Raw genomic sequence first — 11,867 nt, 5'->3', positions numbered from 1 at the left:
GGAATCCGTGTCCCCTGCATCGGCAGGCGGACTCTCAACCACTGCGCCACCAGGGAAGCCCTATTTTTTTGAGAAACTGGGACATAGGGGTGAATGAAACAAGGTTTATATCCTGGAAGAGAAGCTTCATATGAAACCAGACATGTAAACAGGTAATTATAAGCCTTGCAACAGGAGTATGTACAAAATTTCATGTAAGTACAGAGAAAAAAAGCAATCATTTTTCCCTGGGAAGGGAAAAACCTTCACAGAGGAAGGGACATTGAGTTAAACATTAAATAATAATTTCACCTTGTAGGTAATTTATATTAATGTAATAATGTTAAAGAAAGCATTTCAATGAAGCCTTATGCAATAAGGAAGTACTACTGTAAATGTTATTAAATGCCCCAACACACTTTAGGTAGAATAATTGTGGCCTATCTTTATTTCTTGATTCATATTAAATTTGTCTTTACCTAATGGGAAAGAAGTCAGATATTAAATTTTAGCCTCCTCTAATGCATTTGGATTTTACTAGTGAGCCAATGTTTGTTTCAAAAATTAGGAGTAACCCATTGCCCTCAGATCAGAGTTATTACCACTTCTCTTGTATTTTGCTCAGTAGTTTGTAGTCTGCTTGAAGGAAACTGACTTGTCCAATGGTCTGGATTGTCTAGGGTAACTCTAACCATAGACACTGCCAGGTCCTTAAGTTCTCTGCGCTTTAGATATGGTATGCACAACTCCCATTAAAGTCTTCTCCTTTTGGGTGCTGGGGGTCAGGTAGGCTCAGGACACTCACTCTTTACCACTGGTTGAACTTAACCGCCATCCCCTCTAGTCTTGGAATACCCAAACACACTTGAGGGTTGGGCAACTCTTCTCTTTAAACCTCAAAACAGGACAAATAAGTACATTACATCACATATATGAACAATATGGATGTTTTGTCTAATTCCCTCAAGATATCAAAGCTAGCACTTCTCAAATTTAGGGTGTCTTAAAAAATAAAAAAGAAAGGAAAGGAAAGAATAAAAAACAACTTTTAAGAAGCTTATTCAAAATGTAAATGATCAGTCCCAATCCTCAGGTGATTCTGTTTTGGATGGTCCTGGATTGGCCTTGAAAACTTTGGTTTCCACATGGGGAAAATAATCTAGGATCTTCACACAAGATAAAGTAATCGTAGTGGTGGTGTAGGTATATTACTTTGGGGTGTTGTTATGACAAACTGCTACTGTTACAACACAAGAATATTTATACTTCTATCATAAGGATGTTTTTCTTCATTTGTCTATAGTACACTACATAGGATGGGCTTAATTTACAACTAGACTTGGAAGACTCTTTGATTATCTGTTGAGATGGCTGAGTATCAGTCTTTGGTTTCCGGCTACATTAAGGGCACTTAATGATTTATGATATACAGTTTAAAGTTTGAAACTCCACTGATGACAACCAAAGTCAGTTCATTTGCTGATGGATTTCCCCTGGCATATTTTATTAGACAGGTTGTCTTGGCTCTATGACTTGAGGGTCATAAAACACTTCACTGAGAACTTCTATCTTGAGGTGTCTCAAAACCAATGTTTATTGTGCAGATTTTGGTAGCTCAATCCACAGATGAAGTATGCCCTTGTAGGAATAAGGGTCCTAGAGAGCTTACACCTGGATGCCTCTTGATCCCTGGCTGCTAAACTGAACTTTCTCTTACTGTACTTTACCTTTTGCCTTTAAATGAAAACATTACATAAGCATGTTCTGTGAGTCTTCTGAATTCTTTCAAATATTTGAACTTGTGAAATATTTGCATATACAAAGCTTATTGTTATAACATACTTAACAATAGCTTGATATAATTGAATTACGGAGTTAGAGTAATGATTGTCTCTAACAAAACCCAGGTTTAGGCAAGTCCTTATTACTAGTGTGGAGAACATTAAAGGCAAACTCAGGTTTGTATAGCTTTTATCAATAAAGTAGAAAAGTATGAATAAGCAAGAACATACAAAGGAGAGTATGATATGTATAAGAATCTTAAGATAATCTTGCACAGAAGACCACTGTGTAGTCATCAGCTTGCTTCAAGGTTCTTAGGTTAACAGTTAACTTTCATGAGCCTTCAGCTTCTGGAGGCTCTCTGCAAACCTCAGTTTAAAATCACTAAGGGATGTTACCTTCAGCAGTATTAAGGTTCCCTTTTACTTGTCCAGAGGTTTGGGAATGGAGACAGCCTTATGTAATTTAAATTCATGAATAAGTGTTCCGACGAAAAGTTCCCATATCACTAGATTGGTAAGTTGGAACATGCTTGCTAAGACTACACGTCTGATCATATTTTTGCCATTATAAGTATTGTGGCTTTTCAATAGGGAAATGCTTCAACCCATCCAGAAGATAAATACACTATTTAAGCTAGTATATATTTATAAACCATAGAAGAAGACAACTGTATGCAATGCATTTGGAGTTACTCAAAGGATTCTTTTGCAATTGTATCAGTCAGTGACCCCGACCTTTACAGTTTTTCCAGATTAATTTAATTACAAATGAAGCATGAACTGGCCACATCTGCTATCCTGGGAATGTTTTCCCACTAGTGTTTAATTTTGTGGCCAATTTATTTCTACTGAAATGAGTTCTTTCACTTTTTCCATCAGAATTTTATCTAGTGTATATTGGATATTTCATCTGGTCCTACGAGATAGCCATCTGGTTTTGCCAGAATTATCCTTATGGATCTTACAACACAATCATTCTGGTATTTCTTTTAAGAATCTCTTTTCTGTCTAGAGTTTGCGTACCTATAATTGAATTCTTGAAGTTCTCCATGGATTTGTTATTATTAATAAATTATTTGTTGTTCTATATGAGACTCTGTAAGGACTCTTAGAGCAGTCTGTTTAGCATGATTGTCTCTAAAATAGTTCTATTATCTTTCAAAGTACTAGAACGCTATTAGCTTTTATAGTACCTTTTTTTCTAACTGCAGGTCTCGACCTTTATGGCAGCAGTTATTTTATATAACATCAACACATCAAGAAATTAATTATCCTTAGGCAAGGAGACTAAGCATTGGCTATAGAACTAAGAGGTTGGGTAAATTTGCTTTTAATGGGTAAATTTGTTATATATTGCTGTGTAACAAATTACCCCCAAACAAATTACCCCAAAACTTAGTAGCTTACAGTGACACACATTTATTATCTCACAGTTTCTGTGGGTCAGAAATGCCACAGTATAGCTGAGTTCTCTGCTTCATGATCTTTCACAAAGCTAAAATCAAACTGTCAGAGAGGGATGGGGTCTAGCTTGATTGTGGAAGGGTGCACTTCCAAACTCAGTTATTGGCAGGATATAATCCTCAAAAGATTGTTGAATTGAGGGCTTCAGCTTTCTTTTTATTTTTTTAGCTGGTTATTGCATGGGGACTGTTCTCGGTCCCTTGCCATGTGGACCTTAGCAGCATAGGAGGTTGCTTCATCAGAGCCAGCAAGAGAGTCTGAGTCTGCTACTAAGATGGAAATTATCTTATGTAACCCAATCACAGGAGGGGCATCCCCTCAACTTTGCTATATTCTATAAAAAAGAAACAAGTTATAGACCTAGTTCATACTCAAGGAGAGAGTATTATACAAGGACATGAATCCCAGGATGTGGGGATTATTCGGAACCATTTTGGAAGCTGCCTACCACAATGAACAATGGTTGTTTGACATTGCTATGCTGTTAATACATATAGATCATGGTGTAGCATTTTCATATTTATACAAAAAAGAAAGATTTGTGATGATCTAGGTGTCTATGATAATCTGTATACTTATGTGCTCTGTTTCAATCCATCTTCCTATTTCTGTGGAGTCTTTCATCTATAAGAATTCTGAAACAAAAGCTGTTACTTGGATAATGTCTTAAATTATACATAGTATAGGTATTTTCATGACTAAATCAGATATAATTTGATCATGTGTAAGAATTATAGCACATCTTGTCTGGCAGTAAATCCTGTATGTTAAAATTGTGGGTTTTGTGTCACCAAGAATAATGTATTCTTATAATAATAGTCTCAAAGTCCCAGTTATATGTTGGAGCATAGGATTATCAAAGATTTTCACTATTTGAGTGGTTTTATTAAACCAAGGTATTTGATGTTCTATTAATAGTGAGATGATTAGTAGACATAAAGGGATCTATATCAATAAGAAAGAGATATTGCTTCCCCTGGGAGTTCAGAGAACAGACAGGGAGTTCTTGGGTGCCAATGTCTCCCCTGGAGTTAAGTCATTAGACAGATTTTAGGTAGTTATCCTGAGTTTTACTAATATGGGGTAATGGTTCTTTAAATTACACTTTTATTTGTGATATCTATAGGTTTTCTTATCTATAGGTTCCCAAATCACAGAGAGTAGAGGCCCTTTTAGATGCCTTACCTAAAGATCCATGATTATATTGATTTCTTGTTTATTTACTATATAACTCTATCTGGAAATGTCTAGTCACATATTAGATATTTTCTAACTTGGTAATTTTAAATTTTAACATTTTTTTCCTGTTTGATGGCCTTAATTCAGGTCTGAGCCCATTTGTAGAGAGGCTATGGTCCTTGTTATGTCAGTTATTGAGTCTACCCCAGAATTGTTTGAAGGTTTCCTAAAATCTATCTTCCATCCTTAATTTGAATCTTTATTGAAAAAAAAAGTCTGAAATTGCTTTATGTAATGCATTTTCTATTTTTATTTTTTAAATGTTACACGACTGGGTTATTTAAATCTTCCCTTTTGTAATGTGCTGCTTTTTAAATATTTTCCTCCATGAGGCTAACAATTAATTGATTTAGTTGGTACATATCTGTAGTGCAGTACAATAAGTATCTAATAAAAATCCTGAATTCTGCAGAAAATATTTTGCCTGTGTCCCTGAAGTTTACGAAAATCATTAATTATAGCTCTCAACTTGGCTCTAGACCAGGGTTTTAATTCACATTCACTAGATCTGACTTGTGTTCTAGAAATTTAAAATGCAGTATTCTTTTCTAATAAAAACTCCGAAGACAGAACAGCTCATTTACAAAACCAGGTTGCATAGAAAAAGAGAAATGCAAAGAGGGTAGCTTTCAGAAGGTTACAAAGGCCTTGACAAAGACTCCATTGGAATTTGAATTGTATTTAGCAGCCTCAATATGCCAGTTAAAGGAGCTGAATATCGACTATTAAGTATTTTATCTCCAAATGTGTCTATAGCTGTTCTTAAATATTTTAATTTATTGATTGTGTTACATCAAAAGTTCCCCATAATGGTCACCGTTATTCTAACTATGTATCTATCTAATCATCTTTCTAAACTTTATCAAGGTAACGGGAAGATTTAGAATTAAAATGTGACTTCTTTTTGGAAGCAGAAGTTCTTCCGGGAAGAGGCTGAGACTCTGACACAGACAAGCCCCTGACACACAAAAGAGAGAGGCCACTATGATCAGTCAGGAGCGTGTGCTTCTGAGTGGTTTGCACTCATGTATTAAATGTGAGTGTGATCCCAGCTGGGTGATTATCAGAAGCCAGGGCTGACACTGACTGGTTAACGTGCAAAAACTGTGTTCGCTGACGGGAGCTTGTTGAATGACTGAGCAGGTTTAAAACAGGTTCTGGTGGTTCCTCGCTCTCATGGCTACAGAACAATGAGTCTCTTCCTAAATTTATGGAAATACATATTTTTATTCTCACAATTTGGGAAATATGGCCCAGACCAATCACAAAATTCTGTGAAGGGGTTGTTGCCAGGATTTGACAAATGTTTTTCTCTCTGTGAAATACAAAAGAGACTTTATTCTGGAAGGAAAAGATAAGCCAGGCATTTAAGAACACAGCGCTGTCTCTCCTTTCAAGAAATGGGTGAGGGGAGATTTCATCCTTCTTTAGTATGTCTATTAGAGGTTGATAACTCAAAGGCCCTCAGATGCCACGTTCGTAACTAAAGAGGTGAGACTTAGAGTGAGTAATATAATATGTGGTAAATAGGAGAATGCAGATTCTTCTAAAGAATTCAAACGAAATTTATGTTTAAAAAGTTTGCTGGCTGGCCAAAAAGAAAGAATAGAAATGAAAGAAAATGCTTGTCCATAAGCTGGACTTGCCTCTGGACAATAGCTGCATAAACATAAAAATTTTGTTAGTTTATTTCTTACTAACTTATTCTATTACACTGTGACCATTTAACCTTCAATGGAAACACGGTTTAGTTTCCTTCTTTTTCTTTCATTTTCTGAAAGTGTAGAACCAAGTTCCATCCACAGAGCAGCATCCATTTATAACACTGGAAGCAAAGATTATATTTATAGGCTTAAGTATGTCACATTAGGCTTGTGATGAGATTAGGTTTGGGGAACATGATTGTCCAGAGAAGACAATGGTGTATGTCTATTTGTGTGATAGAGAGGCATTTTTTAAAAAATTAAAATAGCTTAAATCATGGAAGATGCAAATATAGCTATGCCTCTGGTAACTAGTAAGCACTGTTATTGATCAGCAAAATCTTAGATTCATTTTAGAACTCTTTTTCTCATCACAGGCTGTGAACCCATTCCTGTCCGCTATCTGGAGTGGAGCAACATAGAATCCATCATAGCCATTGCCTTTTCCTGCCTGGGAATCCTTGTTACCTTGTTTGTTACCCTTATCTTCGTGCTGTACCGGGATACACCAGTGGTCAAATCCTCCAGTCGGGAGCTCTGCTACATTATTCTAGCTGGAATCTTCCTCGGTTACGTGTGCCCCTTCACTCTCATTGCCAAACCTACTACCACATCCTGCTACCTCCAGCGCCTCCTGGTCGGCCTCTCCTCTGCCATGTGCTACTCTGCTTTAGTGACCAAAACTAATCGCATTGCACGCATCCTGGCTGGCAGCAAGAAGAAGATCTGCACCCGCAAGCCCAGGTTTATGAGTGCCTGGGCCCAGGTGATCATTGCCTCAATTCTGATTAGTGTGCAGCTAACTTTGGTGGTAACCCTGATCATCATGGAGCCCCCCATGCCCATTCTGTCCTACCCAAGCATCAAAGAAGTCTACCTTATCTGCAATACCAGCAACTTGGGTGTGGTGGCCCCTCTGGGCTACAATGGACTCCTCATCATGAGCTGTACCTACTATGCCTTCAAGACCCGCAATGTGCCCGCCAACTTCAATGAGGCCAAATATATCGCCTTCACCATGTACACCACCTGCATCATTTGGCTGGCTTTTGTGCCCATTTACTTTGGGAGCAACTACAAGATCATTACTACCTGCTTTGCAGTGAGCCTCAGTGTAACGGTGGCCCTGGGGTGCATGTTCACTCCCAAGATGTACATCATCATTGCCAAGCCTGAGAGGAACGTACGCAGTGCCTTCACCACCTCAGATGTAGTCCGCATGCATGTTGGCGATGGCAAGCTGCCCTGCCGCTCCAACACTTTCCTCAACATTTTCCGAAGAAAGAAACCAGGGGCAGGGAATGCCAAGTGAGTTATCTGACCTGGGTTTGCCTCCTCTCTCTCTCTCTCTCTCTCTCTCTCTCTCTCTCTCTCTCTCTCTCTCTCTCTTCTATTTTCTTCTATTTGACTAAATCATGTTCTTCCATTTCCCCAGTGTTTTTCCTGTCCTTTCTTAATCTTTTCTTTTTTTCAAATCTCACATTCTGTTGCAGTAGGAATGTAGTACTAAAGGTCTTCGTTATTTTCATTTCTTTGAAAGAGCAAGGAACGTGAAGCAACAACCAGCTGAGCATATATGTATTCTTACCTGCAATCTGCAGATCCTGTTGTGTCCCTAATGTTTTCCTTTTGCATGGGTCCTCCTTCTGTGGAGCATAAGTACATCTCTGGGGTCTGGTCAGAGATGCAATCTCTAGTTCTCATTTCTAGTTTAGATCATGGTTGAGATAGTTTCTGATTTATTTTTATTACTTTGGAGCCACACCATTACTCATCTGGGATGGAGAGGAAGGAAATTAGGCACCTGGGGATGTCTGACTATTTCAAAATTTGAGTGCAGCTGAGCACCAAGTATGTCCTGAAATAAGTTCCCTTAAGCAACTGTCTTACCTTGCCCCTTATTTATTGAAATTTAATGTATACTGTAAACTTCCATAATGCTACACATGAATTGACCTATCTCTACTACAAGGTTATAACCAGAATGGTTTCCTAGCCATAAAGTACCAAATGAAATAAGGAATCAGATAAAGGTGAAGAGCCCCAAACTTGAGAGTCGGCATGAACATCAAAGTCCAGATTATTTCTATTTTGGTAATTTTTCTGAGTAGTTTATATAATACACACATTCCTTTCTTTTTCCTGACTGTTTTGCAAAGAAGCATATGCTAAAATTTGCATGTGTCATCTCTTTCTGAGACCCATGAAAACAGATTTCATGTCACATTTACAACTTTTAAAATAACATGGATGCATGAAGTGCCAGTGGTAGTTGAATTATCCAAAAATTAAACTATTTTCCCCATTAGCAGTATTAATTTCACTTTTTGAAACAACCCTTTGAAAGTGAAGAATTTTAATAGTAATAATTATATACATTGTTTTAGAACTATTCTGTGCACCTGAACATGTCAGCAAGGTAAGGGGAGGGGAATGGATGTTGTTTTCCCCAATTTTGTAGGTGAGGACACCAAGCCACTGTGAATTTGTGTGACTCTTAAGTAAATTCCACTTAGTTAGCCGTTCTTTGCCTAAGTCTAAACTGGCATGAAATTTCTCATTTTCACATATGTCAAAAGACCTACATGCCTTAAACTTCTGGGTTTTTTATCTTTACTGGTCAAGCAGCACCATGGACATCTTTTACAAAAATCATATAATTGGCTTGAGGATCAGATGAGGGAGTCTATGGGAAAATATATTTTTGAAGTCCATCAAGTTTTGTTATTATTTCAAATAAAGACATCCTTAAATTTTTTCAGTGTTAAGGATGAAGCCAATAATTTACACCTACTTCTTGCAGTATCAAGTTCTTCATGAGATGCTGATTATAAAAGTTGCGTAGCCGCTTTTTTTCCCTTGCCCTGATTTTTCATTCCTGCCAACATCCTCTCAGTTCTAGTGAGCATGAAAGCAAAACAACAGTGCCATGAAATGAGGAAAAAAATTAGACCATAGCCACAGGGTCCAGATGCACAATGGCATCATGACAATTACCATTAAGAGGGAAGGAATGAGAGGAAACAAAATGAAAAGAAGGGAGAAAACACTCTTTAAACTGGAATGTTTGTAGAGACTAAGATTTCCTTTATCACTTCCCATACGGCTTTATGAGGATTCCATTCCAACATCCACGGTTACCCAGAGCCATGTTTTCTAACTACCTTTATTATGGTTCTTCAGAAACTTTCATATGATTTTTGGTCATGAGTCATTTCTGAAAGCTGTTATTATAACCATTTAATGGAAAGAGAGAATCTATGTGATCAAGATATCTTTTGGTACTCAGGATTATGCGTTTTTGAAAGCTCTCTCCGGCATTCTATGTACAGACAGATATGGGCACCTGTCCAAGAGAGAGGGGACTAATCATTAGTACACATTGCTTGGCTGCTGGGATAAAATGAAGTTAGCTTACCACTTCTGTAGTAGCCAGGCACTGTGTTTATTCTGACTACCTTCTCACACCTGGAACTGCTTTCCTTAGAGGTTGAGAATATTCCCTTCATTATTATGCATTTAGAAATTAATTTCATTTAGAAATTTTTTGAGAGAAAAATCATCTTGGTCTAAACTGGATTGGTTGTCTAGGAAGCGCTGCTTTCACCAGTTCATGCATTGCTCAACTATTAGCTGTAGTTTATCAAGCACTATCAGATTATTACATTAAGGAATAATACTTCTAATTAGTAATTCTAGCATGCAGCTTTCTTGTACAATTGGTAGCTTCTCCAAAGGGTACCATACAGCTGAGCTGATCCACAGAGGGTATTTGAGGCTAAAGTTCTATGGAAAACAACCATTTATTTACTCATTTTTCTCCCTTACTCTGCCATTGCTTCTCTTGTAACTCTCTATGAGATTGTACTTTTGAAATATAAAAATAATCCCGTGCCTCTGTCTTTACCTTTTTTTTATTGCTGTTTTATGATTTCCTGATCTGTCTCCAAAGTTACAAAAACCACAATCTAATATTTTCTACAGCAACAAAAATCCAGCAGAGTTTTGCCAACTGAAGCAAGGGGCTGAAAACTCTGGGGAACATATCACCCAATGAGTTTATTACCATTCTGGATGTGTAATCCCTACATTTATGGTGCACTGTGGGTGTTCGGCAGTCTGCATATGTAGCTATAAACACAGAGCAGATGCTGTAATGAAGAGCTTCCAACTGATCTGTTTGATATTATTCTGAGAAGTTGCAAGTCCAACTATATTCTCATACCAGGCTGTTTCTGAGATATAGGAGAGGGATGATGTTGTGTGTCTGCTTTTGCAAAGTTTACTTCAATTTGTTATTTTGTTCACAGCCAGATATCTGACACAACCAAAGGTTTGGGCACTTGCATTTATATTTTCTGAAATATAATTTAGGAGGATTTTAATCAATAAATTGGGTATTTGGATTACTTGAATTACTTATAGTTAGAAATCCTATTAGGCATAATCCTGCCCTGGAAGATCAACTGAATTACAAAATTACAGTACCTTTGACATTGCTAATATCTTTAGCTGTTAATGTATTTGCATGGGAAACTATTCAGACCTAAATTAATATAAAGATAGTGGTAAAATTCTCTTTCTTGGCAGTAGAAGAAACATAGAAATCCATAGACATTCATAAGTAAGCAAGTTATTTTGATCCAAGTTACTTATCACTTACTTTTAAAGCAAAATGAGTTAACATTATGCAACTAAAAAATTAAGACATTATGTAAATGACATGCTTTCTTTTAAAAAAAAGTTATATCAATGGCTAAAAGTCAAACTAACACTTCTAGTCATTTTTTTGATAAATAACTCAATGAGTGCCTAACAATGTGAGGGCACATGGAGCTGCAATGTGACAGTAGACGCCTATGACTTTTTGGGTGCATAATTGCAGGCAAAACTAAAAACAATTACAATCACCAAAAAAAGGCATTAAATTGATGCAAGGAAGTAATTTTAAAATATAGGTTTCTAAGTGAATAGTGTATGAGTATGTTCTTGTGATTGTTTCTTAAGCATTTGTATATATGTTTTTTTTCTTTGAACATCTTTATTGGAGTATAACTGCTTTACAATGATGTGTTAGTTTCTGCTTTATATCAAAGTGAATCAGCTATACATATACATATATCCCCATATCTCCTCCCTGTTGTGTCTCTTTCCCACCCTCCCTATCCCACCCCTCTAGGTGGTCACAAAGCACCAAGCTGATCTCCATGTGCTATGTGGCTGCTTCCCACTAGGTATCTGTTTTACATTTGGTAGTGTATATATGTCAGTGCTACTCTCTCACTTCATCCCAGCTTACCCTTCCCACTCCCCATGTCCTCAAGTCCATTCTCTATGACTGCATCTTTATTCCTGTCGTGCCCCTAGGTGCTTCAGAACCTTTTTTTTTAGATTCCATGTATATGTGTTAGCCAGTATTTGTTTTTCTCTTTCTGACTTACTTCACTCTGTATGACAGACTCTAGGACCATCCACCTCACTACAAATAACACAATTTCGTTTCTTTTTATGGCTGAGTAATATTCCATGTATATATGTGCCATATCCTCTTTGTCCATTCATCTTTTGATGGACACTTAGGTTGGTTCCATGTCCTGGCTATTGTAAATAGGGCTGCAATGAACATTGTGGTACATGACTCTTTTTGAATTATGGTTTTCTCAGGGTATATGCCCAGTAGTGGGATTGCTCGGTCATA

The 11,867-nt window shown here is 37.2% G+C and overlaps 1 protein-coding gene across 2 annotated transcripts in view; it reads left to right on the top strand.

The window, feature by feature from the left end:
• Positions 1-11,867, top strand: part of GRM1 (glutamate metabotropic receptor 1) — a 355,259-nt gene that overhangs the window by 310,795 nt on the left and 32,597 nt on the right. For both annotated transcript variants that reach the window (XM_024122616.2, XM_024122617.1), the window contains exon 7: positions 6,547-7,477. In XM_024122616.2, coding sequence (XP_023978384.1) covers positions 6,547-7,477 — 931 coding nt within the window. The remainder of the gene's footprint in view (positions 1-6,546; positions 7,478-11,867) is intronic.

This window comes from Physeter macrocephalus, chromosome 10 (assembly GCF_002837175.3).
Source record: "Physeter macrocephalus isolate SW-GA chromosome 10, ASM283717v5, whole genome shotgun sequence".
Lineage (NCBI taxonomy): Eukaryota > Metazoa > Chordata > Mammalia > Artiodactyla > Physeteridae > Physeter > Physeter macrocephalus.
This window is presented reverse-complemented; position numbering and strand designations above follow the sequence as displayed.